General features: G+C 59.3%; 2 protein-coding genes across 5 annotated transcripts in view; both read left to right on the top strand.

Moving 5' to 3' along the window:
* The window catches only part of BSN (bassoon presynaptic cytomatrix protein), a 94,995-nt gene extending 83,244 nt beyond the window's left edge, over window positions 1–11,751 (top strand). For 2 of the 3 annotated variants that reach the window (XM_047693980.1, XM_047693969.1), the window contains 7 exons: window positions 621–2,691; window positions 2,993–3,786; window positions 3,920–4,019; window positions 4,792–4,923; window positions 5,198–5,252; window positions 5,611–5,703; window positions 7,804–11,751. In XM_047693980.1, the coding sequence (XP_047549936.1) occupies window positions 621–2,691; window positions 2,993–3,786; window positions 3,920–4,019; window positions 4,792–4,923; window positions 5,198–5,238 (3,138 nt within the window). In that variant the 3' untranslated portion in view covers window positions 5,239–5,252; window positions 5,611–5,703; window positions 7,804–11,751. The remainder of the gene's footprint in view (window positions 1–620; window positions 2,692–2,992; window positions 3,787–3,919; window positions 4,020–4,791; window positions 4,924–5,197; window positions 5,253–5,610; window positions 5,704–7,803) is intronic. The other variant, XM_047693974.1, reaches the window with a different exon arrangement.
* A 2,163-nt stretch (window positions 11,752–13,914) lies between these two features.
* Window positions 13,915–22,663, top strand: APEH (acylaminoacyl-peptide hydrolase). 2 transcript variants are annotated; one of them, XM_047693839.1, is made up of 22 exons: window positions 13,915–14,001; window positions 14,077–14,209; window positions 14,757–14,883; window positions 15,285–15,378; window positions 15,476–15,551; window positions 15,640–15,803; window positions 15,935–16,072; window positions 16,169–16,260; window positions 16,343–16,383; window positions 16,468–16,589; window positions 16,930–16,990; window positions 18,189–18,286; window positions 18,936–18,987; window positions 19,832–19,920; window positions 20,366–20,504; window positions 20,963–21,046; window positions 21,125–21,205; window positions 21,505–21,593; window positions 21,703–21,893; window positions 22,009–22,111; window positions 22,199–22,305; window positions 22,397–22,663. In XM_047693839.1, the coding sequence occupies exons 1-22, from the start codon at window positions 13,990–13,992 to the stop codon at window positions 22,500–22,502; spliced, it is 2,199 nt and encodes a 732-aa protein (XP_047549795.1). In that variant the 5' UTR covers window positions 13,915–13,989; the 3' UTR covers window positions 22,503–22,663. The 2 variants fall into 2 exon arrangements, with proteins under 2 accessions (XP_047549795.1, XP_047549801.1); XM_047693845.1 differs by lacking the exons at window positions 13,915–14,001; window positions 14,757–14,883 and having other exon boundaries at window positions 14,074–14,209.
* Window positions 22,664–22,775: the final 112 nt, after the last annotated feature.

Below are 22,775 nucleotides of genomic sequence, written 5' to 3'. Positions count from 1 at the left end.
AGATGGTGGCACAGGGCAGCTAGTTGGATGGGTCATTTAGAAGAGGAGTATGGCAGGAGGCAGGAAAAGACCCAGAGCCTACAGTAACTGACATACAGTCAGCATGTACCCCTTCCCATGATCCTCTAGGGAGCCTGCTGGGCACCCAGGAGCCACTCCATTTTTGTCCATGGCCCTCCACTTGCCCTTGGTCCCCACCAGCTGCTAGACCTAACCCCAGAGTCAGACTGTACCCTCCTCACCCCAGGACACTCCGTGGGAGACAGAGAGTGGCCAGCCCCCAGGACACCAGGGCAGGGATTCTCAGAGCCCCTGCGTGCTAGAGGTTCTCGGAGGCAGGCCAGTCCTAGAGACCAGCACAGAGGGGCACCTGGTCCTCCCTTCCCCTGCTGCTGCCCAAAGTGCTGGGAGGGAGAAGGGCTGTGAAAGGATCGCTGGACAGCGGTGATCTCCACCAGTGCGGGGACAGGGCCGGCCTCAAGGCTGCCTGGTGAATCAGAGCACCCACTGTATGGGGGCAAGCCTCTGCCCTAACCCAAGCCAGGGCTCTTCCACCTTTTGCCCCACCAAGTCACCCACACCTTGGGTCTCAGTGCTGCCCGCCCTTCCCTCTGTCTCAGGTGTCGGCGCTGCCACCCAACGGCCTGGTCCGCAAGGTGAAGCGGACACTGCCCAGCCCCCCTCCAGAGGAGGCTCACCTGCCCTTGGCTGGCCAGGCCCCCCCACAGCTGTATGCAGCCAGCCTGCTGCAGCACGGGCTGGCGGGGCCCACCGCTGTCCCTGCCACCAAGGCCAGCCTGCTCCGGGAGCTGGACCGGGACCTGCGGCTGGTGGAGCATGAGTCCACCAAGCTGCGCAAGAAGCAAGCAGAGCTGGATGAGGAGGAGAAGGAGATCGACGCCAAGCTCAAGTACCTGGAGCTGGGCATCACGCAGCGGAAAGAGTCTCTGGCCAAAGACCGGGGCGGCCGTGACTACCCGCCCTTGCGTGGGCTCGGCGAGCATCGTGACTACTTGTCGGACAGCGAGCTCAACCAGCTGCGGCTCCAGGGCTGTGCCACTCCCGCCGGCCAGTATGCAGACTTCCCTGTCACTGCCGCTGCTCCTGCCACCCCCTCCGGCCCCACTGCCTTCCAACAGCCCCGGTTCCCACCGGCCCCGCAGTATACTGCAGGCAGTAGTGGGCCAACTCAGAATGGATTCCTGGCCCACCAAGCACCCACCTACGCTGGCAGCACATACCCAGCACCTGCCTTTCCTCCCGGCACCAGCTACTCAGCTGAGCCTGGCCTGCCGGGCCAACAGCCTTTCCGTCCCACAGGCCATTACACAGCCCAAACACCCATGCCAACCACACAGAGCGCTCTTTTCTCAGTCCCGGCCGACAGTCGCGCCCCCCACCAGAAGCCACGCCAGACATCACTAGCTGACTTGGAACAGAAGGTGCCCACTAACTATGAGGTGATCGCCAGCCCTGTCGTGGCCATGTCTTCAGCCCCGTCTGAAACCAGCTACAGCGGCCCAGCAGTCAGCAGCAGCTATGAGCAAGGCAAAGCTGCTGAGCTGCCCCGGGCCGGTGACCGTAGCAGCATGAGCCTGAGCTCAGCCTCCACCTACCCCGCTGACTCCCATTACACCAGCCTGGAGCAGAATGTCCCCCGGAACTACGTGATGATTGATGACATCAGTGAGCTGACCAAGGACAGCACCTCCACTGCCCCTGAGAGCCAGCGACTGGAGCCCCTGGGGCCGAGCAGCAGCGGGCGTCCTGGGAAAGAGCCCGCAGAACCAGGCCTCCTGGAGGGGCCTGTCCTGCCCTGCTGCTACACCAGAGGAGAGGAAGAATCCGAGGAGGATTCTTATGACCCCCGTGGGAAGAGCAGCCACCACCGGAGTATGGAGACCAATGGCCGACCAACCAGCACCCACTACTACGGTGACAGCGACTACAGACACGGGACTCGAGTGGAGAAGTATGGTCTAGGCCCCATGGGGCCCAAGCATCCGTCCAAGAGCCTGGCACCAGCGGCTATCTCCTCAAAGCGCAGCAAGCACCGGAAGCAGGGCATGGAGCAAAAGATCTCTAAGTTCTCCCCTATCGAAGAGGCCAAGGACGTGGAGTCAGATCTGGCCTCCTACCCCTCCCCCGCTGTCAGCAGCAGCCTGGCCTCTCGGGGCAGGAAGTTCCAGGACGAAATCACCTACGGGCTCAAGAAGAACGTGTATGAGCAGCAGAGGTACTACGGGGTGTCCAGCCGGGACCCAGTGGAGGAGGACGACCGCATGTATGGAGGGAGTGGCCGTTCCCGGGGGGCCTCTGCATACAGTGGGGAGAAGCTGTCCAGCCATGACTTCGGTGGCCGGGGCAAAGGATATGAACGGGAACGGGAAGCAGTGGAGCGACTCCAAAAAGCGGGCCCCAAGCCCTCGTCCCTGAGCATGGCCCACGGCCGGGCCCGGCCTCCCATGCGGAGCCAGACCTCTGAAGAGGAGAGCCCCGTCAGCCCCCTGGGGCGGCCCCGCCCTGCCGGCGGCACGCTTCCTCCTGGGGACAGCTGCCCACAGTTCTGCTCCAGCCACTCCATGCCTGACGTCCAGGAGCACGTCAAGGACGGGCCTCGGGCCCACACGTATAAGCGTGAGGAGGGCTACATCCTGGACGACTCGCACTGCGTAGTTTCCGACAGCGAAGGTAATGGCAGCCAGGGGTGATTTCCGCAGCCGCTCAGCACCCCGGGGGGCCTGCCCACCCATGGGGCCCTGGGCCCTGAGATGTCCCAGAGGGGCCTGAATTGGCTCCTCCTCCAGTGGGGGCCCTGCTGCAGGTGGCTCCTCCTGCGCTCTGGCCCTGGTTGTGGGGGGGCGGGCTGGGGGCCTAGTGTTAATGCTTGTGGCTGTGGTGCCCACTCTCTGGTTTCCTTGCATGGCTTCAGCTGGGCCTCCCCCTGCGGCCAGCCCGGGGGTTGATGGTGTTCTGTTTTTGGTCTCTGAAGCGTATCACCTGGGCCAGGAGGAGACAGACTGGTTTGATAAGCCCCGGGATGCCCGCTCTGACCGATTCAGGCACCACGGGGGCCATGCAGTCTCCTCCTCCCAGAAGCGAGGCCCTGCCAGGCACAGCTACCACGACTACGATGAGCCCCCCGAGGAGGGCCTGTGGCCACATGATGAGGGTGGCCCGAGCCGCCATGCCTCAGCCAAGGAACACCGGCACCACGGTGACCACGGGCGGCACTCAGGCCGCCACGCTGGCGAGGAGCCGGGCCGGCGTGCTGCCAAACCACACACTCGGGACCTGGGTCGCCACGAGGCCCGGCCTCACCCTCAGTCCGGCCCCGGCCCGGCCATGCAGAAGAAGGGTCAGCCTGGGTACCCCAGCTCCGCTGAATATTCACAGCCATCCCGTGCCCCGTCAGCGTACCATCATGCCTCTGACAGCAAAAAGGGCTCCCGACAGGCCCACTCGGGGCCCACCGCACCGCAGCCAAAGCCAGAACCCCAGCCACAGCCACAAGGTCGGCAGTCAGCTCCCGGGCCACAGCCGTCACAGCCGCCCCCATCAAGGCAGACCCCCTTGGCCACGGTCTCGCGCCAGCCACAGACGCAGCAGCAGCCACAGCAACAGCAAGGTCTTGGGGTGCAGCCCCCCCAGCAGGCCCCGGCTCAGGCTCGGCTGCAGCAGCAGGGCCAGCCAGCTGCCCGGGGCCCGGCCCCTGCCACTAGCCAGCCAGCAGGGAAGGCTCAGCCAGGCCCCACCACAGCCACGGGCCCCCAGCCAGCAGGACCGGTAAGTAGGGCTCCAGCACGCGGATCCGACCCAGGCCGGAAGCTGCGGCTGCTGCTCGGACGTGCCCTCGATTCCCGGCTGGGCGTGGGCAGGGTCATCGGACAGTATCTCAGCAGTGGGTTCTGTGTTGCAGCCACGGGCAGAGCAGGTGAATGGCGCTAAAGGGACAGCCAAGGCACCCCAACAGGGGAGGCCTCCTCAGGCCCAACCACCACCAGGACCTGGACCTGCAGGTGAGCCTATGTTGTGGTGCCCTCGGCCACGGCCCAGAATTCCTGGCCTGCCCTGTTTCCCTACACCCACTGGCGTCCTGATCTCCCCTGCACCGCATACCCACTCTGGTCCCTGAGAAGGTGACCAGACCCTCCCGATGGAAAATGAGCCCGGGGTTAGAGTGAGCTAGTGGTTGGGCACCTGGGTGGCTCAGTGAGCTGGGCATCCGACTCTCAGTTTCATCTCAAGTCATGATCTCGTGGCTCGAGGGTTATGGGACCGAGCCCCGGGTCGGGCTCACACTCAGTGGGCAGTCTGCTTGAAGAGTCTTTCCTTCTGGCCCCTCCCCCTGTGTGTGTTCTCTCTCTCTCTCTCTCTCCCTCTCTCCCTCTCTCTCTAAGATAAATAAATACATCTTAAGAAACAAAACAAAAGGATGAGCTAGTGGGGTGACCAGCACTGAGCCGTTCAGGCCCAGGCAGCTCTGGGCAGGGAACCTGGAAGGGGCTAATAAGTGCAGGGCCAGAACCACTGCTTCTTACTATCTCTTTCCTTCCTCTCTCTCCTCCCTCTGTCTTCCCATCCTCCTCTTCTTTTTCCTCACTTGCCTCAACTTCCCTTTTCTGCTTCCTCCCATCCCTTTAACTTCCTATTCTTACCTCTCTCTCTTCACCCTCTTCTCCTCACTCTCCCACCTCATGGTTGCCATGTTCAGATTCCTTCAGGGCTGTTCTCCCACTCAGAGTCTGAAGGGCCAACCCTGCCTCCTGATGGTGCTTTCTTTCCCCCTAGGCATGAAGGCCGGAGCCAGGCCTGGAGGGACCCCAGGGGCCCCTGCCGGCCAGCCAGGCACCGAGGGTGAGAGCGTGCTCTCCAAAATCCTCCCTGGTGGGGCAGCAGAGCAGGCCGGCAAGCTGACAGAAGGTAGGCACTGCCCACAGCCGGCTCCGTGGTGGGCAGCAGCTCCAGGGCCCTCCTGTGGCCAGGGTTGGGTCTGGGCAACGATTCCAGGCTCAGCCAGTCAGCCACAGGCCAGCCTCAAGGTCTACCTGCTGCTGCCCAGTGGCTATCTGGTGGTGGGGGGTGCGGGGCGTCCCTGCCCCTAGGGCTGGACTGGGCTTCACGGTGCCAAGTGGCCCCAACTAGGAGGGACTCTAGTCCGATTTCCTGACGCCTCTGTCCTTTTTCTATGTCACAGCTGTCTCTGCTTTTGGCAAAAAGTTCTCCTCATTCTGGTGACCATGCCCTGCAGGGTAAGTATCTGTTGCCTAGACCCAGTCTCCCTTCATGTGGGGGTCCTGAGGGAGCCTCTAGGAGGAGTCTGGTCTCCAGCAGTGGGTGATGTGGCCAGAGGTGCAGTATCCTCTCCTGGATGAGGGAGGAGGAGGAGGAGGAGAAGGGACGACCCAGTGCACAGAGGCCCTAACACAGGGGCCAACTCAGTAGAGGGCCCAGCAAAGGGAAGCCGGGGCCAACATCCCATTGTCCTTTTCCACCACCCCCTACCACCGCCACCCCAGGGCTCTCACAGCCTTGAGTTGGCTTCGGTTTGTAGGTAGGGCCCCCTGGGACGCAGCTCTTCCCCAACCCTCCTCTGTAAATACTCCACAGGCTCTTGAAGAGGTGAAGGGAGATGATATCATTGCTGTGGAAAAATCTCTGGAGTCAGAGGCCTGGGCACAGCTCTGGACTCTGCGTATAACAGTGAGTGTCAGGTCCAGGGTACGTGGACCAGAGGAAGGGGTGAAGGTCCAAGGCCTGGCTGACTGGACCCACGTAGTTCCTGCAAGCGTGAACTGGGAGGAGGTTGCTGGGCTTCCTTCACCTGGGATGGGTCTGGCAGCTACCTGAGAGGCAGAGACCCCTGAGCTGGCTGGGATGACTCGGGGAGTAACCTCGGGGAAGGACACAACCATGAGCCCACCCTGCCTCTCAACCTGGGGGCTGTGCACTGGGCACTGATTCCAAAGCCCCTTCCCTGAGGCCGGTGCTGGGGACTTTGCTCCAGTCAGGGCTAGAGTCCCCAACCCTGCAGAGCTCCGCAGCCATGGGCATGCACTTCAAACACTGTTGGCTTCACAGGCTGAACCCCTGACCTGCAAGATGGGAGAGCAGAATGACAAATGAGGCAGATGGGAACAGAACAGAAAGGAGAGCAAGGTCACTGGAGGGCGGTCTCAGCCCCCAACCAGGTCAGGCCAGGGAGAGAGTGCAGGGGCCTCTACACGGGAGCCCTGGCTCTATCTGGGCTGCAGTGACCAGCATGGAGTGAGAAGCCTCCTCCCGGAACCCTCCCTGGCCTCAGCCCTGTCTCTGTGTCAGAGAGAGAGGCGGTTCGCCCTCTAGGATGGCAGGGAGGGCAGCCTGGCTGGCGGCCCTGCTCTGTGCCCAGTCAGGGACCACCTCCTACCTCTCCATAACCCTAGGGCCCTCTCCCTTTCCTTCCTTTGCCACTTCTCAGCTTCAGAGCGCAGGGTTTTGGATGCTTCTCAGGGGGAGCCCACACGTGTGTGGCAAGGCCAGAAGGTCAGCCAGCAAATCACCAGGGAGCCCAGGCCAGCGCTGCTTGAAGGAAGGAGCTGGGTGTAGTTTCCAAAGGGCTGCCTGTCTCTGGGGGAACAGTGGGGAGCGCTGAAAGGCCCAGTCTTCCATCCATGTATCCATTTGTTCCACAAATGTTTGTCAGGCCGTAGGCAGATACCAGGCCCTGTTCCAGGTGCTAGGGATACAGCAGGGAACAAAACCAAGTCCCTGCCCTCCAAAGCTGACAGTCCATGTAAGCAGGACAGAGAATAAATAAGCTAAAAGCATAAAAAGATGAAAAAGGTGATTTCTGAAGGTGAGAAGTGTTGGGAAGCCAGGGAGGCAGGTTATGGGTCACTGGGGCTGCTCTGAAGAAAGTGGGTATCACGAGGTAAGGCTTGAGGCAGGATGATGTTGGGATGGGACAGGTAGGCCTCAGGACCCGACAAAAGGCCAGCACAGCCAGAGCCACAGCAGAGGGAAATGGGGGTCAGGGTGAAGTCCAAGGGGGTGGGAGCCAGCTCAGGTGGGCTTTGTAGGCGAAAGTGAAGGGCCACAGTGCGGCTCCCTCGGCGTTCCTCCTGCCTTCAGCCCACGACAGCGGGCTCCCTGCCGCTCTCCCGCCTAGCCGGATGTTTCCTCGGAGTTGCCCCGGAAAAGGTGTGAAATCACAAATTGTGCTGAAGGGAAGGAGGGGCAGCCCATGGGCCAACTCCGTGGCAGAACCCACCCTGGGCTTAGGGCTAGGGTGCCATCACGGAGGAGCGAAAGGAACCCCGGGCACAGTTTTGTTCTTCGACCTGTTACGCAAGCTGGGTAGGCCCTTAGGCCACTAACTTTGTCATTAAAGAGGTCTCCCTCGGGTTCTGGCATCTGGCCAACCACTGGGCTAAGCAGTTAGCGCTTGTGTGAGTGCCCATCTCCTGGTGTCTTCTATGGCCGTTTCAGAAGCGGGCTGGGGGAGGCTGGCCCTTTTCAACAAAACCCCATCTTCCTTTCTCTGAAGCAACTTATGTTATATTCAAGAAATGTCCCTTCCTGGCCAACTGGATTTTTCTTGCTTCCCGTCCTTCCCTATGTGACCTCAAAATTGCTCAGGCACCCATCTCCCCAAGGCTCGGTGGGTAGGGACCCCGTGGGGGAGGAAGAGTCAGGCCAGCGGTGCCTGGCAGGCCACCAACCAAGATGAAGGTAGGGATGGGAAGCAGCCCTCCACACTTCTTGACGACATCCTTCTCTCTTTCCTTCTTTCCCTCCCCCTCCCTCCTTCTCTCCTCCAAGCATCCGCAATCTGGCAAACCCTTCGCCCCAAGACTCACACCAGGTGGGACGTGGCAGGCAGGCCTCTGTTGAGGACGAGATGTTTTCTAACAGCAGCTGCCTGGGTGAAGCATTTGCTGGACATGTTGGGACCACTGGCCCGGGGGACCTGTGATTGTCTTTCCAGAGACCCTGCTCTCCTCAGGGCACCACCTTCGAGGCCTAGCCTTCGCTGGGAGGGAGGAGCCCTCTCCGGACACCCTACCACTGCGGCCCGGCCAGCCAGGCTTCCTATGCGTTATACACAGAGTTTGGGTGCAGGCTGCCTGTTTTTGACGGACGCTGCCCTCCCTCCACGATGCCAGAAGTTTTTCCACAGCCTTGGAGAGGGGCTTTGACCGAGGGCTGGGGGCCCTGGGCTCCTTTTCCTTCACATTCCAGCTGGCCCGGATCCCTCTGTGGCCACAGGGCCCTGCTTCCCTCACCCTGACCTCTGGGTGCCATTGGAGCAGACCTCCGTGTGGCTAGTGTGGGGTTGGGAGAACTTTACAAACATTAGGACCTAACACTGTCTCATCGCTGAAATAAGAGGCCATAGCACCGAAAAGCAGTGTGGGCACTGGCTGAGGCTTCTCCCAGCCCATGGGTGGCAGCATGCTAGCACGCCTGCCACCATCTCAAAGCCATCCCCCCCACCACCACCAAACCCACCCCAGCCATCGTGACATCCCAGCAGCACCACCATTGTCTCGACCAGCCAGCTCCTTGTTTGTACACCTGGGGATTTCTTTTGATTTCGAGAACAGCCTTAATCATTTCAGTTTAATTTACATGTATACCTCATGAGCATTTTTCTTTTTTTTCTCCCTCTCCCCCTTCTCTCTTTTTCTTTGCGCACCTCCTTGCCTCTCCCCTCCACCACCTGTGACTGATGGTTTGGTTTCCTCTCTGCTCTGCCCCTGCTCAGCACAGGGAGAATGTTGACTCAGAAGCAATAGGGGGCAGCAGGCCACCAAGAGCACAACCCCAGGGCGAGGTCTAGGGAGGCCCCTCAGCCCGCCTCTGTTTACTGTGCAATCCAGTCCTTCTTAAGCCATCACCAGTGGGCGTGCTCAGAGCAGAGGGGCCAGGCCTGCCAGCCGAGGGCCGTGCCCAGAGCCCTGTGCTGGGGAGCATGGCACCGTCCACCCACCTGGCGGACTGGGTGGCATTCCTCCCCACGGCCCTTACCCTGGGGGCCTCCCTTCCTCTTGGGCACCCCCACCAGTCTCATCTCTAACGTTCTATGCAATGAAATATAAACCCTCAAAGACAACTGTTAATATTTAATAAATTCCATGTTATGTATAAGGAGTCAATTGCAAACACGCAATTGAGAAACCGGATAGATATGCTCATATCAACCCCTACCCCACCCCCTGCTCCCACCGTGTGTGTGAAATTCTCAGTCTGTGGCATGTTTGACCTGTGGCAAGACTCGCTGCTGCCAGGTGAGTCACCGTCGCCTGTCGGGCAGTGGAGCATGCACAGCTCGCAGCCTTTTTGCACGATTTCACCCATTTTAAATGCTCGACCCTCTTGCTTGGGAGTTCTTTTTGCCTCAGAACCTCTCCTCCTGGAGTGCTTCTAGCTGACTTCTGCACGAGCTAGTGAGGACCTGCTGGAATTGTTGGCCAGGCTGCGGGGCAGGCAGCGCGGGGCCTCGCATGCCCCACGGGCTTTTCGAACCAGGATGGCAGGTGAAAAGAAGCCTCTGGAGTAGACACGCTGGTGGGGCCCACACAGGAGTGCATGGGTGAACAGTCCAAAGGTTTGCTGTAGGATTTCCATCTGAGTTGCTCCCCCTCTTATCCCATCCCTGAGCCAGGGGCGTCTGGCCACCCCTTTCAGTGGGACATGGCTCAGGCACAGAGCTGGGCTGTGTCTCTGGCCAGAGACACAGAGGCCAAGGGCAGGGTCTGGATACGTCCTAGGGTCCCCGGCTCCTGAATGCACATGCTCCATGCCTCTCCTTTGTAGCTAGGTGGCTCCAAGGTCTGTGAGCCGAGAGGTAGAGGCTGGGGCGGGGTGGGGGGGGGGGTCAACAGGTGCTCAGGAAGAGCTAGACCTCTGGCACTTGCGGCGAGGACAGCTGACAACGCCATCTTGGACCAGAGCAGGTGTTCCCATAGACAGTAGCTTCAAGCTGAGTTTCTTGGGAAGCTTCTCAACAGCAAAACTCACAGAAGGTTCTGTTGTGACCTTTTTTCCATCTGTCCCCAGGACCTAAACTCCCTGCCCACCCTTGTCCCTGAAACCCAGGTATCCCCCCCGCCCCCACCAGCTTCTCTCTGACTGAGCCGGCCGTGCAGCAGGCAGTGACTACCCGACCCCTCGAGGCCTGGCCTTACTCCAGTTCGCTCTGGTTTACACCATGCATTTCTCAGGGGTCCACATTTCTCATGCTTTCCAATAGGGTCTACACAGCCCTTCAGAGGGGGATCCTGGCCTACCTCTGGCAGCTGTGGATGGGACAGGGGGGCTGTTGACCTGTTTTGGGCCTGTGACCTCCTGGATTTGGGCTTCACCCATTCCCCGGGACACCTGCCTCATCCCAGAGATCAGGCCTGGGCTGTAAGAACCCTTCTGAGCAAGGGCTAAGGGAGGCCACTATCCATCACCTCTGACTACCCAGGGCCAGGTCTGTGTGGGGATGGGCCTGGTGGCTGGATACAGGGGGGACCAAGGCAGTAATCCCTCCCATGAAAGGCCAGGAGATGGGACCAGGAACAGCGAGCAGGCAGGGAGAAGGCAGCAGTGTCCACCTCCATCAGGCCCAGTCTCAGGCTCTAAAACGTTGACTTTTTCTCGAATTTCCTTTCTGACCAAGCCCTCTGATTTTGAACTTTCTGACATCTGCCACTCCCTACTCCCCAAGCTACCCACAGGACACATCTGTAGCCATCACCCCATGTGAAGGTGGCTGGAGTAGGCCTCTCCGTGTCACAGGTGTCCTGACCTTTGTGCAGATGCTGCCATGGCTCTGGGGCACGGCAGCCAGAGCCTGAGGGACCAGCACTGGGTGCCTTGGGTGGTGGAGAGCATCGAGCACATCTCCAAGTGGGCAAAGAGCATCTGGGATGCAGTCTAGGCCTTCTCCACACCTGCCTACCCAGTGTCTTGAGCAAGGGTTTCGGCTCACTCTAGGGCCCAATGCACTCACTTCACAGCGACACCCCTCCTCCCACCCACTCACTTAGTCCTTGGGAAGAGAATGCAGTCTCAGGGCCCATGATGAGAGGGCAGTGGTGGCAGTAACTATGGCCTGTCTTCTGGAGCCTGTGGAGCGTTTTCCAGGCAGTTACTTTGCCATGGGAGCATGGCCCTGGCCTCTTGGCCCTTCCCCCGCCCTCCTGCCACCCTCCCCTATTCTGTAAATACTTGTCATCGTGGACTCCGACAGGGTCAGAGGGATAGGCCTGACCAACTGAAACTCCTCAGAGACATCATCTCTGTCTCCCTGGGTACCCACGTGCACTGGGGTGGCGCTGGAGAGCCATGGAAATCGTGAGATACTGTGTGTGTATGCATGTGAACAAGCGTGTGAATGTGTATGTGTGTGCGTGTCTGCCTCATTCAGCCTCTGGGATCAAACTGGCTCCCGCTCTCCAAGCCCAGTGTCCTGGAGAGTGGTGGCTGCCCAACGCCTTTCCTCTGCTAGCTTCCATGTCTTGTTTTGCTCTCTCCTCACTCACTCCCTCCCTTTCTTTCCTTCTCTCCTTTATCTGAGGGGGGAAGAGTGCTGTACAAAGTCAAACAAACAAGTTTACAGTTGTAAGTGCAATGACCCGAGTCCTCCACATGACCTTGTGAATTGTGTGCCGTCCTCTTGTGCTCTGTGAGAACTCGTGGTACTTCGGTGTCCCTCCCCCTGTATTGTGACAAGGTAATTCTGTGGTATCAGAATAAAAGGACTTGATATAAACAACCTAAAGACTGTGTCTGGGATGGTTTCTGCCATTGAAAGCTTAGCCCAAGGAACAAATCCCCAAACTTGGGATAATCCTGTCTGTTCAGTTAGAGGGAGAGTGAAAGGGCCAAGTCATGGAAGTGCCGTGGCTGTGTCTATACCAAGCCGGCCAAAATCAATGGGCCCTCCACAAAGAGGCCCCGGGCAGGTCCCAAGTTTGGACCTGGAAGGAGGAGATGTTGCCTCCAAGGCCAATGTCCAAACAGAACAGCTTTCTGGGGCCTGCTTCCTGGTGAGCCAGTGAGCACGTGCTGCCCCCTGGTGCTTTCCACAAACACTACACCTGTCTACCCGGCTGTGTCTACTTCAATCCGTGAACTCTTGGGAGGTGCCAGACCTTAGTCGTTCCCCAAAAGGATAGGAGAACCTCCTTACCAAAGTAACCCAGAGCTGCCAGAAGATTTTTAAGATGCAGATAAAGGAAAGGAAAGAGTATCAGCTTCACCTCTGACGTTCCTCCAGAGTTCGTATCTTGATGTAGGGCCTTCCTTCCTGTATTTTCCTTTTTCATTTTATTTTTTTTTTAAGATTTTATTCATTTATTTGACAGAGATCGCAAGTAGGCAGAGAGGCAGGCAGAGAGAGAGGAGGAAGCAGGCTTCCCGCTGAGCAGAGATCCCAATGCAGAGCTCGATCCCAGGACCCTGGGATCATGACCTGAGCCGAAGGCAGAGGCTTTAACCCACTGAGCCACCCAGGCGCCCCATTCCTTTTTCATTTTAAACAGAAGTCAGAAGGTGAAGTACCCTCTGTTTCCTAGCCTCCTGTTTATTTCTACATGTTCATCCCACGTAATTAGGTGTTTATCCTCCAATATGTGGCTTCCAGGCAGCTGCACGATAAGTTTATAGCCAGTCTACAGTACACACACTGAAGGCCGAGCACCATGGTCCTGGTTTTTCTTAATACAATATGCAATGCTGTGATATCTTAGTTTCCAACCTTCTTGCTCAGATTGGTGGCTGTGGTCACCCTTTCTGCTCAGGTCAGACAGGTGTGGAAGACCAGCCAGGCTCTGGGTCTATGAAGTAAGGGATACCCCTGCTACCCTGACTGGTGCCTAGTCTCTCCTGCCCTTCCCTGCCATCACAGCCACTCAGTTCTGTGCCACTGTGGGACACCTAGGGAGTCTGCCCGCCTGCCCAGGTTCTCCTGTCCACAGGAAGCTCTTTGATTCTAGTAGAGCCTGACCCCCTGTCAGGCCCTCTGCACGCAAGAGCTTTGGACGAGGCCTGGAGAGGCAAGCAGAAACCTACCGGCTTACAATCCCCAGCAAGGTGCCACTGAACAGGGCAGTTGAGGGCTGCAGGGTCAGATAGCTCTTGGGGTAGGCCTGGTGGCCGATAAGCCCAGGCAACACCCTCAGAGCGCAGCATCCGCCCATCTTTGCCCAGCAACCCAGGGCTCTGCGCTCCTCTTCCCATCTGCCTCGGAGCCCCTCCAGGGCAGGGACTGGCACCTCCTGGTGGATGTATGCCTCATAATGGACAAGAAGGGAGCCAACGGGTCAGCCGCAGGTCTGCGGGTGATGCCTGTTGGGGCAAGCTTCGGCTCCTACCCAGTCTTTCTGGGCCACGCCCTCATCGCCGTTTCCTCGAAACTACCCTCACGGGGCTCCGTCCCCGCCCCACCCCGCCCCTATATTCAAAGATCCATTGATCTGCCCCCTCCCAGGCCGCGTCCTTCTTAGGGTCCATTCCCGTCCGACCTAGCTTTTCACTTCACTGGCTATTCCCGTCTCAGGCCTCGCCTCCTCCCCACGCGGGCCACGTCATCGGTCACAGGCCTCGCGCAGCCCAGAGACCGATCCTGTATTCCGTTTCCTAGAACCAGCCCCTCTCCTCGGACACCCTACGGCCTCTCCTCCCAGCACCAGGCCTGGGACTTGCCCTCTGACCAGCCCGTCCTCCCGGAAGAGGCCTATTCCTCCCCTCGAGGTCCCAGACCCCAAGGCTCCTGGACTCCCGGGTCCAAACTCTGATTGCTCCCTCACAGGCCCCACCTCCTCGCCCTCGAGGTCCCTCCCCTCCGCTTAGGGTCCTTGCCCATTCGTCGAAGCTCCCGCCCCTCCCGCGGCGCGGCGAGGCTGCCGCTGACGCGAAGGGCGGGGGGAGGTGGGCCGCTCCTGGCTCCTCCCCCCGGAGCCTCACTTCCGGGCGCCCGCCCGCGCCGCCCCGCCCCGGCGGCCGAGAGGTACCATGGAGCGCCAGGTGAGGGCTCGGCCCGCGGTGCCCGTGGTCCTTGCAGCCCGGGCCGGGCCTGACCCTGGTGTGTCCCCTGCGCAGGTGCTGCTGAATGAGCCCGAGGAGGCGGCGGCGCTGTACCGGGGCCTTAGCCGCCAGCCCACGCTGAGCGCCGCCTGCCTGGGCCCGGATGTCATCACGCAGTACGGGGGCCGCTACCGGACGGTGCACACCGGTGTGTGGATGGAGGGGAATCGAGGGGCGGACCCGTTCCGGAGCCGTGCGCACGCGTGGAGAGGAGGGAGATGTGGAGGGCTTGCTGCTTGACAGTGCGCCCGAGTGTGTGGAGGAGGACGGGGCATGGAGAAAGTGGTGTGGGAGGGTGCACCCCTCAGTGGACCCTGTACAGGTGTATGGGGGACGCTGCTCGGTGCGCTGTGGCTTGATGCCCTTGAGTGCACGAGTTGAGGATGTGGGAGTAGAATTCAGACTGGGATACACGGCGTGGGCCTTGTAGGCTCATCCCTCACCGTATCCCCTACAGGTGCCTGGCTCCCCTCAAGTTCTAGGATGGGGGTGGGTGCTGGGAGCAGAGTAGTAGTTTCTCTCTGACATGCCATCAGCTCAGGCCTAGACTTGAGTTGTGACTAAGTGTTGTCCATCCTGCTTCCAGAATATCAAGACAGACTGCGGAGGTGGGCTGGGCCTTCCTTTTGAGGGGCTGAGAGGAGCCTGTGCTGGTACTGGTCAACTCAAATTAAGTCTCATGCCTCTCCTCACAGAGTGGACCCAGAGGGACCTGGAACGCATGGAGAACATTCGATTCTGCCGCCAGTACCTGGTGTTCCATGATGGGGACTCAGTGGTGTTCTCAGGGCCTGCAGGCAACAGTGTGGAGACCCGGGGGGAGTAAGTTTGAGGGAAGAAGCTTGTAGGCAAGGCCACAGCTGTCTGCAAGCCTTTTATGAAGACTTGCCATGTGCCTTGTTGCAGGTAGGGCCCTGAAGGGAGGCCAGGAGCCAGGTTCTTGCCCCTTGGGAGCTCATGTGTTCTCTATAGACATGGCCTGATAAGCACTGGAGGCTTTGTCCAAACTTGGGCATGGACTAGAGCCTGTGGAGCTTCAGGAAGGCTGGGGAGAGTAGAGCCTCTTCCCCAGGCAGGAGAGGCAAGGCCAGCTGCCGTTAACGGAGCTACAGGGGCAGATGTGGACCAGTCTCAAGAATCTTGTCTAGGAGGTTGCGGCCAGGAAGGGGGTAGGATGGGACTGTGGGTTATGACCATGACCTGCTACCCCATGTCCTCCTCAGGCTGCTGAGCAGAGACTCTCCTTCAGGCACCATGAAAGCTGTGCTGCGCAAAGCTGGAGGCACGAGCCCTGGGGAGGAGAAGCAGTTCCTGGAGGTGAGTCTGCATGGGCAGGCGATGGGTGACTGGGGGCTCAGTCCCACAGATGAGGCTCTGTTGGGGGGCAGGTAACCTGATGCCCAGATGTCCTCAGGTGTGGGAGAAGAACCGGAAGCTCAAGAGCTTCAACCTGTCGGTGCTGGAGAAACATGGGCTTGTGTACGAGGATGGTAGGCAGCTGGCTGGTGAGCAGACAGGGTGGACAGGAGGGGCAGCCGGAGCCCAGGGCTCCCCCTGATCAGCCTTCCTTACACCCAGACTGCTTTGGCTGCTTGTCCTGGTCGCACTCGGAGACACACTTGTTGTATGTGGCAGAGAAGAGGCGCCCAAAGGCTGAGTCCTTCTTTCAGACAAAAGCCTTGGACATCAGCGGCAGTGATGATGAGATGACCAGGCCGAAGAAACCAGACCAGGCCATCAAGGTGCTAATGTTTATGGCCAGTCCATGAAGCCCCTCCTGGGCAGCCTAGGCCTCAGTGCTCCTTGCCCATATCGTGACTGTCAGAACTGGGGAGGTAAGACAGGCTGGACACTGAGTATCTTGTGTTCTTAGGGGGATCAGTTTGTGTTTTATGAAGACTGGGGAGAAAACATGGTTTCCAAAAGCACTCCTGTGCTCTGCGTGCTGGACATCGAGAGCGGCAACATCTCTGTGCTTGAGGGGGTCCCTGACAATGTGTCCCCTGGACAGGTTAGCACTGACTCGGCCTGCCTCACTTCTGGAGTCTGGGAGCCCAGCTTGAGCTGCTGCCCCTTGTTCACCCTTGCTCCGGGGTTTTGGTTACAGGCATTCTGGGCCCCTGGAGACACAGGTGTGGTGTTTGTAGGCTGGTGGCATGAGCCCTTCCGGCTGGGCATCCGCTTCTGCAGCAATCGCAGGTGAGGAAGCAGGGTGGGGCTGGGGAGGGGGCCTTGCAGCTCCAGCTGGCTCTGAAGCTGAGTGTCTCTCTGGTGGTTCCAGGTCAGCCCTGTACTACGTGGACCTCACTGGCGGTCAGTGTGGTAAGTGCTGGTGGCCCCCTGTGCTTTGCTGACATATGCTGGCCCTGCCAGCCTGCACGGTGCTCATATTTTCGTCTGGTCTAGAGCTTCTCTCAGATGACTCTCTGGCTGTGTCTTCTCCCCGCCTGAGCCCAGACCAGTGTCGCATCGTCTACCTGCGGTACCCGTCTCTGGTCCCCCATCATCAGTGTAGCCAGCTGTGTCTGGTGAGCTGGAGGAAGGCGCGGAGTGGTCAGCCCAAGGAAGGGATGGTGGATGGGAGCTCTCTTTGTTTCTCACCTGCCCGTGGTCAGGCTCTACGTGGGGTGGGATATAGCCGGCAGTCACAAGAGCATTGGTCCTTGCCCAAGAGGAGCTCCTTGGGAGTCACAGGCCCCTTCAGACATCTGTCCAGGTCATCAGAAAGGAAATACATCAGGCTTGCCTCACGTCCTCCCCTCCTCTGAGGCTCCCCAGGGCTGTCAGAGAAGAAGATGGATACAGAGCTCTGTGCCCCCAGGACACCGCCAGTCCCCCGGTAGGCCTGACCAGTGTGTTCTCTTGCAGTATGATTGGTATACCAAGGTCACCTCAGTGGTAGTGGATGTCGTGCCTCGGCAGCTGGGAGGTAAGGGGCATGTCTCCGCTTGGGTACAGTGGAGCCTGCAGTTCTGTTTTCCTGCCATCTGTTAGCCCTCTGCCAGGCCAGCTGCCTCGGCTCTTCTGTCCTGAGTTCTGTCTGAAGTGTCCCTCCCTGCTGGGCCAGCTCCAGGCCCAGCCTGCACAGGGAACGGGGCCCTCACCACAGGGGACAGTTCTGAGAGGAGGAAGTCATCTGGACCAGAGCTGAGATCAGAGTGGCCCAAGCTGGCAGGGGATTTAGATGGTGTCCTCCCCGTGCTGCAGCTCCTAGTTGGATCCTGTGCTTCCGGTGGCTGGTTGAAACCCCTGCTCCGAGGGGTCTTAGAAAGCACACTAGGTTGGAATGTCCTACTTGAAAGGCTCTGAGCTCGAGGGTGCTGCATTGTCCCACTCCCAGCCACCACCCAAGTGTTTGTCCCGTCTAAGCCTTTGAGTCAGTGGAATCTCTGGGTGGGTGGCTCTTGGCTGAGAAGTTCCGGTCACAGGCTCAAGTGCTCACCACTTTATTTGGGATCCTGGACCATCTCAAGGACATGAGGTCTCTTTTTTCAGGCCAGTCTCTTTTTTTTCAGGCTACCTGGTCAGCTCCAGGGGTCCAATGGAAAAGTCATGGCCTGTTTATCTTCAGAGATGCAGGGATGCAGTGGTGGGGACCTGGTCTGAATCCCAGCTGTTCCTTATCAGCTATGTGTCCTTGGATGGCATCCTCACCTCCCTGAGCGTCCGTTTATTATCTGTGGGAGGTGGTAGCCCTTGTCTTCTTGATAGCATTGTAGTGAGGGTTAAATGAATGGTACTATATTCAGCCCTCTCTGCCAGACACTCTGCTGAGCACCATAAGGGACAGACAGACAGGTGTTGCCTTGGTTACAGCACTCAGGGCCTACCAGGGTCTCAGTGAGAGCAGCTCATAGGAGAGCCAGTGCATTTCTTCCAAGCAGCAATGGTTTCTCTCAGAAGCGCTTGAGCTCTGCCTCTCCCGGGCCCTCAGAGGCCTCTTCTCCCAGCTCCCTCTTCAGGCAGCTCCTCATCATCTAGCCACCGCCCCCCCATGTGTAGGACTGTCATTCTGTCACAGTTACAGGGGCCCTGGAGGGAGCTTCCCAGCAGCCCAGCCTGCCTCATAGGCTTGACCTCCCACACCCCCACTGCTGCACATGGCCTCAGCCCTCCTATCTTTGCAGAGAACTTCTCTGGGATCTACTGCAGCCTTCTGCCTTTGGGATGCTGGTCAGCTGACAGCCAGAGAGTGGTTTTTGACTCAGCTCAGCGGAGCCGGCAGGTAAGGAGCCTCATGTTGAGACACAGCCCCACTGATCAACCTCCAGGAGCCCTGGGCCTAGGATGTAGCCTCTGCACACTGCTGGTGTAATGCCCAGCCCCAAGGTCTTACAAGCCCCTTTGGGCCCTATCTGCCCCTGTCCTGGACTCTTTCTTGAGGAGCCCGGCTGCCTGCCTGGCCTGATGCCCCACAGCGGAGCCCTTGGCCTTTTCTCCTGATGCAGGGGGGCAATTCCCCTTCCTCCCAGGCATTTCCAGTTGGGGGTCAGGGGGCTGCCCCTAGGTAGGCTCCTGAACACTATATGGGGGGCTGATGGAGATGGGACAGAGGCTTCCTCCTAGGGCTTGGATAGGGACACCTACAGTATGCCAAGCTTTTTCTTTGCGTGTGAGATCATTTGTTCCTTACACTAGCTCGGGGGCTCAGTGGCATTCCTTGCCTTGCCTGGGGTCCCTCTGCAAGTGGCGATGGGGCTGGGATTTGAGTCCAGGCCTCCAGACCACTACCAGTGGCAACTTAGGAGCCATTGTCATAGTGGCTCATAGCCCTGGCCTGGCCCAGGGGTCCCTAAAAGGGCAGAGAGCAGGTGGGGGGAGGGCCCAGAGGGCTCTCGGATGTGGTGCCACATGTGTCTCCCCCTCTGCTTCAGGACCTGTTCGTTGTGGACACCCAGATGGGCAGTGTGACCTCCCTGACAGCTGGTGAGCAGGGCTGGGGAGCAGCCCAGCCAGGCCAGGGGAGGGACTGGAGCTCCGGCCATGGGGCAGTAGTGGCACCCTTGGCCACTCTGCACCACTGACTATCCCGCAGCCTTTACTGCATCTCGCAAGGACCCTGACCATGCAGGACCTTCCCAGCCAGCAGACTGCCTCCCCTGCTCCACTCTGCTCTGCACATCCTGGCCCTGCCTCAGCACACCCCGCTTCTCAAACCTACAAAATTATCTCTTGCCGAGATCTGCCAGAGTCATCCTTCCCCAACCTTCCAAACCTCAGGCAGAGGCAGCTCTGCTATCCCAGGGCCCCTGAGAAACCCTATGTTGGCTTGCTCATCTGCCTCTTATCTGGGCCTGTGATTCTGCCCCTAAAATATCTTTTGAGTCCTCTGCCTGCCCTAACTGTAGTCCTTCCTCCACAAAGACTCCAGAGTATTGTTGCTAAACTGTACATCATACATCCATGCTGGAGAATCTCCATGAATCCCATGGCCCAAAACCAGCACCACTCCAACCCCCTAAGGCCTAGCTGTGCCCCCCCCAACCCCGCCCCCGCAGGCTATAGTCATGAAGTCGTGGATGGACATGCCATGGCGGTTTGCCATTGGCCCTGGGTTTTCAGTCCCTGGGCTTAGTTGGCATCTGCTGAACAAGGGACTCATCAGGAGGCTCACCCAGGGCTGCATGCAGTGGGGTGTTTGTGACAGTCTTTTTGTGGGTATTCATTTGCTTCTCAGGGTGAAAGGGGTGCCCTGGCGTAGAGCCACTGGCCTGGGACTCTGGCCGTGCGGGGAGCGGGTGGGAAAGGTGGTGGCATCTGCCTTCTCCAGGGGGGTCAGGTGGAAGCTGGAAACTCCTCACAATTGACCAGGACCTCATGGTGGCACAGTTCTCCACGCCCAGCCTGCCCCCAAGTCTGGTGAGTGTTGCTGGGCCCCAGACCGGGTGAGGGTTCTCTGCAGGCCGAGCTCCCCAGGTCAGGGAGCTGGCCTGCGTCTGACTGGGGCTGGTCAGCGTGTGGGAAGCCAAGATGTGGGCCCAGCCCGGCATGATCCACAAGGGTTTGGCGCCCATGGAGAGGAGCTACCTGGTGTAGGTCTGCTCTATAAAGAACGGGGTGCCTGGTCCTCCGGCAGAATGGAGCATAAGGAGACAGCAGAGCCTAAAAGCTCAGGAGGACAGGGTGCGTGTTCATGTGTTGAGTGCCTGTGCACACACTAGCTCACAACAGGAGTCTATGATGTATGCTCCAGAGGTGGGTAGAAGGCCCAGCAGAGTGAGAGCTGCCCGCCTCCCACTCTGGCAGAGGTGGAAGGGCAGGGAGGCAGCCAGGCCACCTATGACACGCTCTTTCCCCTTGGCAGAAAGTTGGGTTCCTGCCTCCTGCAGGGAAGGAGCATGAAGTATTATGGGTGTCCCTGGAGGAGGCCGAGCCTATTCCCGACATCTCCTGGGCCATCCGGGTACTGCAGCCACCCCCAGAGCAAGAGAACATGCAGTATGGTGAGCTGGGCTGGGGCAGAGAGACACATCCCAAGTTCCCCAGCACACAGCACCTGTGGCCACCTTCTGTGCCTCCGGGGGTTCTCTCATGGGGTTCTCCAGGGTGCATGCTCATGGGGAGTAGTGTCTGGGTATGGGGTATGTGGGTGCCTACTCTGGGAATCGGAGCTGGGCATCACCAGGCCAAATGCTCTGTGGTGGGGAAACTAAGACCCAAACACACCACCTTACTTGAGGCCTCTGACCATCACACCTCACCCAGAATGCTGTCCTGAGAGAGTGGGACTCCCCAGTTAGGACAGGAGTAGGACCTCCTGGGGTGTCTTGGTGCAGGCTACCTTGACCAGATCTTTCTTTCAGACGTCAGCCCCAGACCTACAGCTACGGCTCAGGCCTCGGCTGGGAAGGCCCCCTGGGCAGTGGCTCTGGCTCTGCTGACTCCTGCTTTCTCCCTGCAGCTGGCCTTGACTTCGAAGCAATCCTTCTGCAGCCCAGCAACCCCCCCGATAAGACCCAAGTGCCCATGGTGGTCATGCCCCATGGTAGGCATCTGGTCTAAGATCTGCTGCCCTCCCACTACCCATCCTAGCTGGCTCTCACTCTCTGCTCCATGTCTGCAGGGGGACCCCATTCATCCTTTGTCACTGCCTGGATGCTCTTCCCAGCCATGCTTTGCAAGATGGGTTTTGCGGTACTCCTGGGTGAGTGAGCAGGACCCTGCCGCAGTGGTGAGCTGTGGAGGGGGAGAAGGTGGGACAGGCACCACAAGTGCCACCCAAGTCTCTAGGCCTGTATATAGCCCAGACCTGGCAGCCATTACCAGGGACTTCCACGCAGAGGGTGCTGTGGTCACTGGACAACAGCCTCAAATCTCTTGGCCCAGTGCCTTGAGAGTCCATGGAGCAGCTGGCCCCAAGGCCTGCTTCACATGGGTTGAAAGTGCGACCATGGGGCCGGGCATGTCACCGACCACCCTGTCTGGTTCCTCCCTGGCCTCCAGTCAACTATCGTGGTTCCACGGGTTTTGGCCAGGACAGCATCCTCTCCCTTCCCGGCAACGTGGGCCACCAGGATGTGAAGGACGTCCAGGTAGCAGGGGCCAGGGCTTCTGGGCCGGCTGGAGGGTAAACCGTTGGGGTGTGTTCCATTCGGGGGTGGGGAGGCAGCTGGCTGCAGCATGCTCTGCCCCACCCTGTAGTTCGCAGTAGAGCAGGTGCTCCAGGAAGAACACTTTGACGCTGACCGAGTGGCTCTTATGGGTGGTTCCCACGGTGGCTTCCTCTCCTGCCACCTGATTGGTCAGTACCCTGAGACCTATGGTGCCTGCGTGGCGAGGAACCCTGTGATCAACATTGCCTCCATGATGGGCTCCACCGACATCCCTGACTGGTGGGTGTGCTCCACAGGCGCCTGCCCTTCTCTGGGTCGCCTTGCCCCCTCCCCGACAGTGAAGCCCCCGCAGGCTCCAGGGCTCTTGGGGCAGCTTCAGTGCCGTCTCTTACAGGTGCGTGGTGGAGGCTGGGTTCCCCTACAGCAGCGACTGCCTGCCAGACCTCAGCGTGTGGGCTGAGATGCTGGACAAGTCCCCCATCAAGTATACCCCTCAGGTAGGTGGCCCTCCCCCTGTCCGGATGCTGCCAGTCTGTCCAGAGCCTCGGGGCCCGGCTCACCACCACCACTCCCCACCTGCCCAGGTGAAGACCCCGCTGCTCCTGATGCTGGGCCAGGAGGACCGGCGTGTGCCCTTCAAGCAGGGCATGGAGTATTACCGTGCCCTCAAAGCCCGGAACGTGCCTGTTAGGTGAGTGCAGCAGGACAGTCCTGACAGCTGGTGGGCAGGTGAGCAGGGGAGAACCCTCCAGCCTTAAAGATTGCCACTACAACCACTACAGGCTCCTGCTCTATCCCAAAAGCACCCACGCACTTTCAGAAGTGGAGGTGGAGTCAGACAGCTTCATGAATGCTGTGCTCTGGCTGCACGCGCACTTGGGCAGCTGAAGCCCCGCCTCCCTGCATGAGCTGGTTGGCATGAGCCACACTTCGCTCTTGGAGAGCCCCAGGGTCTGGCAGATCGGCAAGAGGATTCCTGGGCTCTGGACTTCCTGGATGGGTGAGCAGAGGAATGCAGGCTATATGGTCATAATAAATGAGGACACAGAGTCTGGCTCCTGCTGGTACTTTGTACCAAGCCATCCCTAAACCCAGCCTCCCCGTTGTGGCACTCCCCAGAGTGCCATAGGCCCTGGGCATGGTAACTTTAAGAACCTCCCC

This window comes from Lutra lutra, chromosome 1 (genome assembly GCF_902655055.1).
Source record: "Lutra lutra chromosome 1, mLutLut1.2, whole genome shotgun sequence".
Taxonomy (NCBI): domain Eukaryota; kingdom Metazoa; phylum Chordata; class Mammalia; order Carnivora; family Mustelidae; genus Lutra; species Lutra lutra.
This window is presented reverse-complemented; position numbering and strand designations above follow the sequence as displayed.

What these genes read in the sequence shown, in the direction of transcription:
- APEH (XM_047693839.1), top strand. An exon ending in ACAATGTGTCCCCTGGACAG is followed by an intron (nt 16,073 to 16,168) that starts GTTAGCACTGAC and finishes TTTTGGTTACAG; the next exon opens with GCATTCTGGGCCCCTGGAGA. An exon ending in CCAGCCTGCCCCCAAGTCTG is followed by an intron (nt 19,921 to 20,365) that starts GTGAGTGTTGCT and finishes TCCCCTTGGCAG; the next exon opens with AAAGTTGGGTTCCTGCCTCC.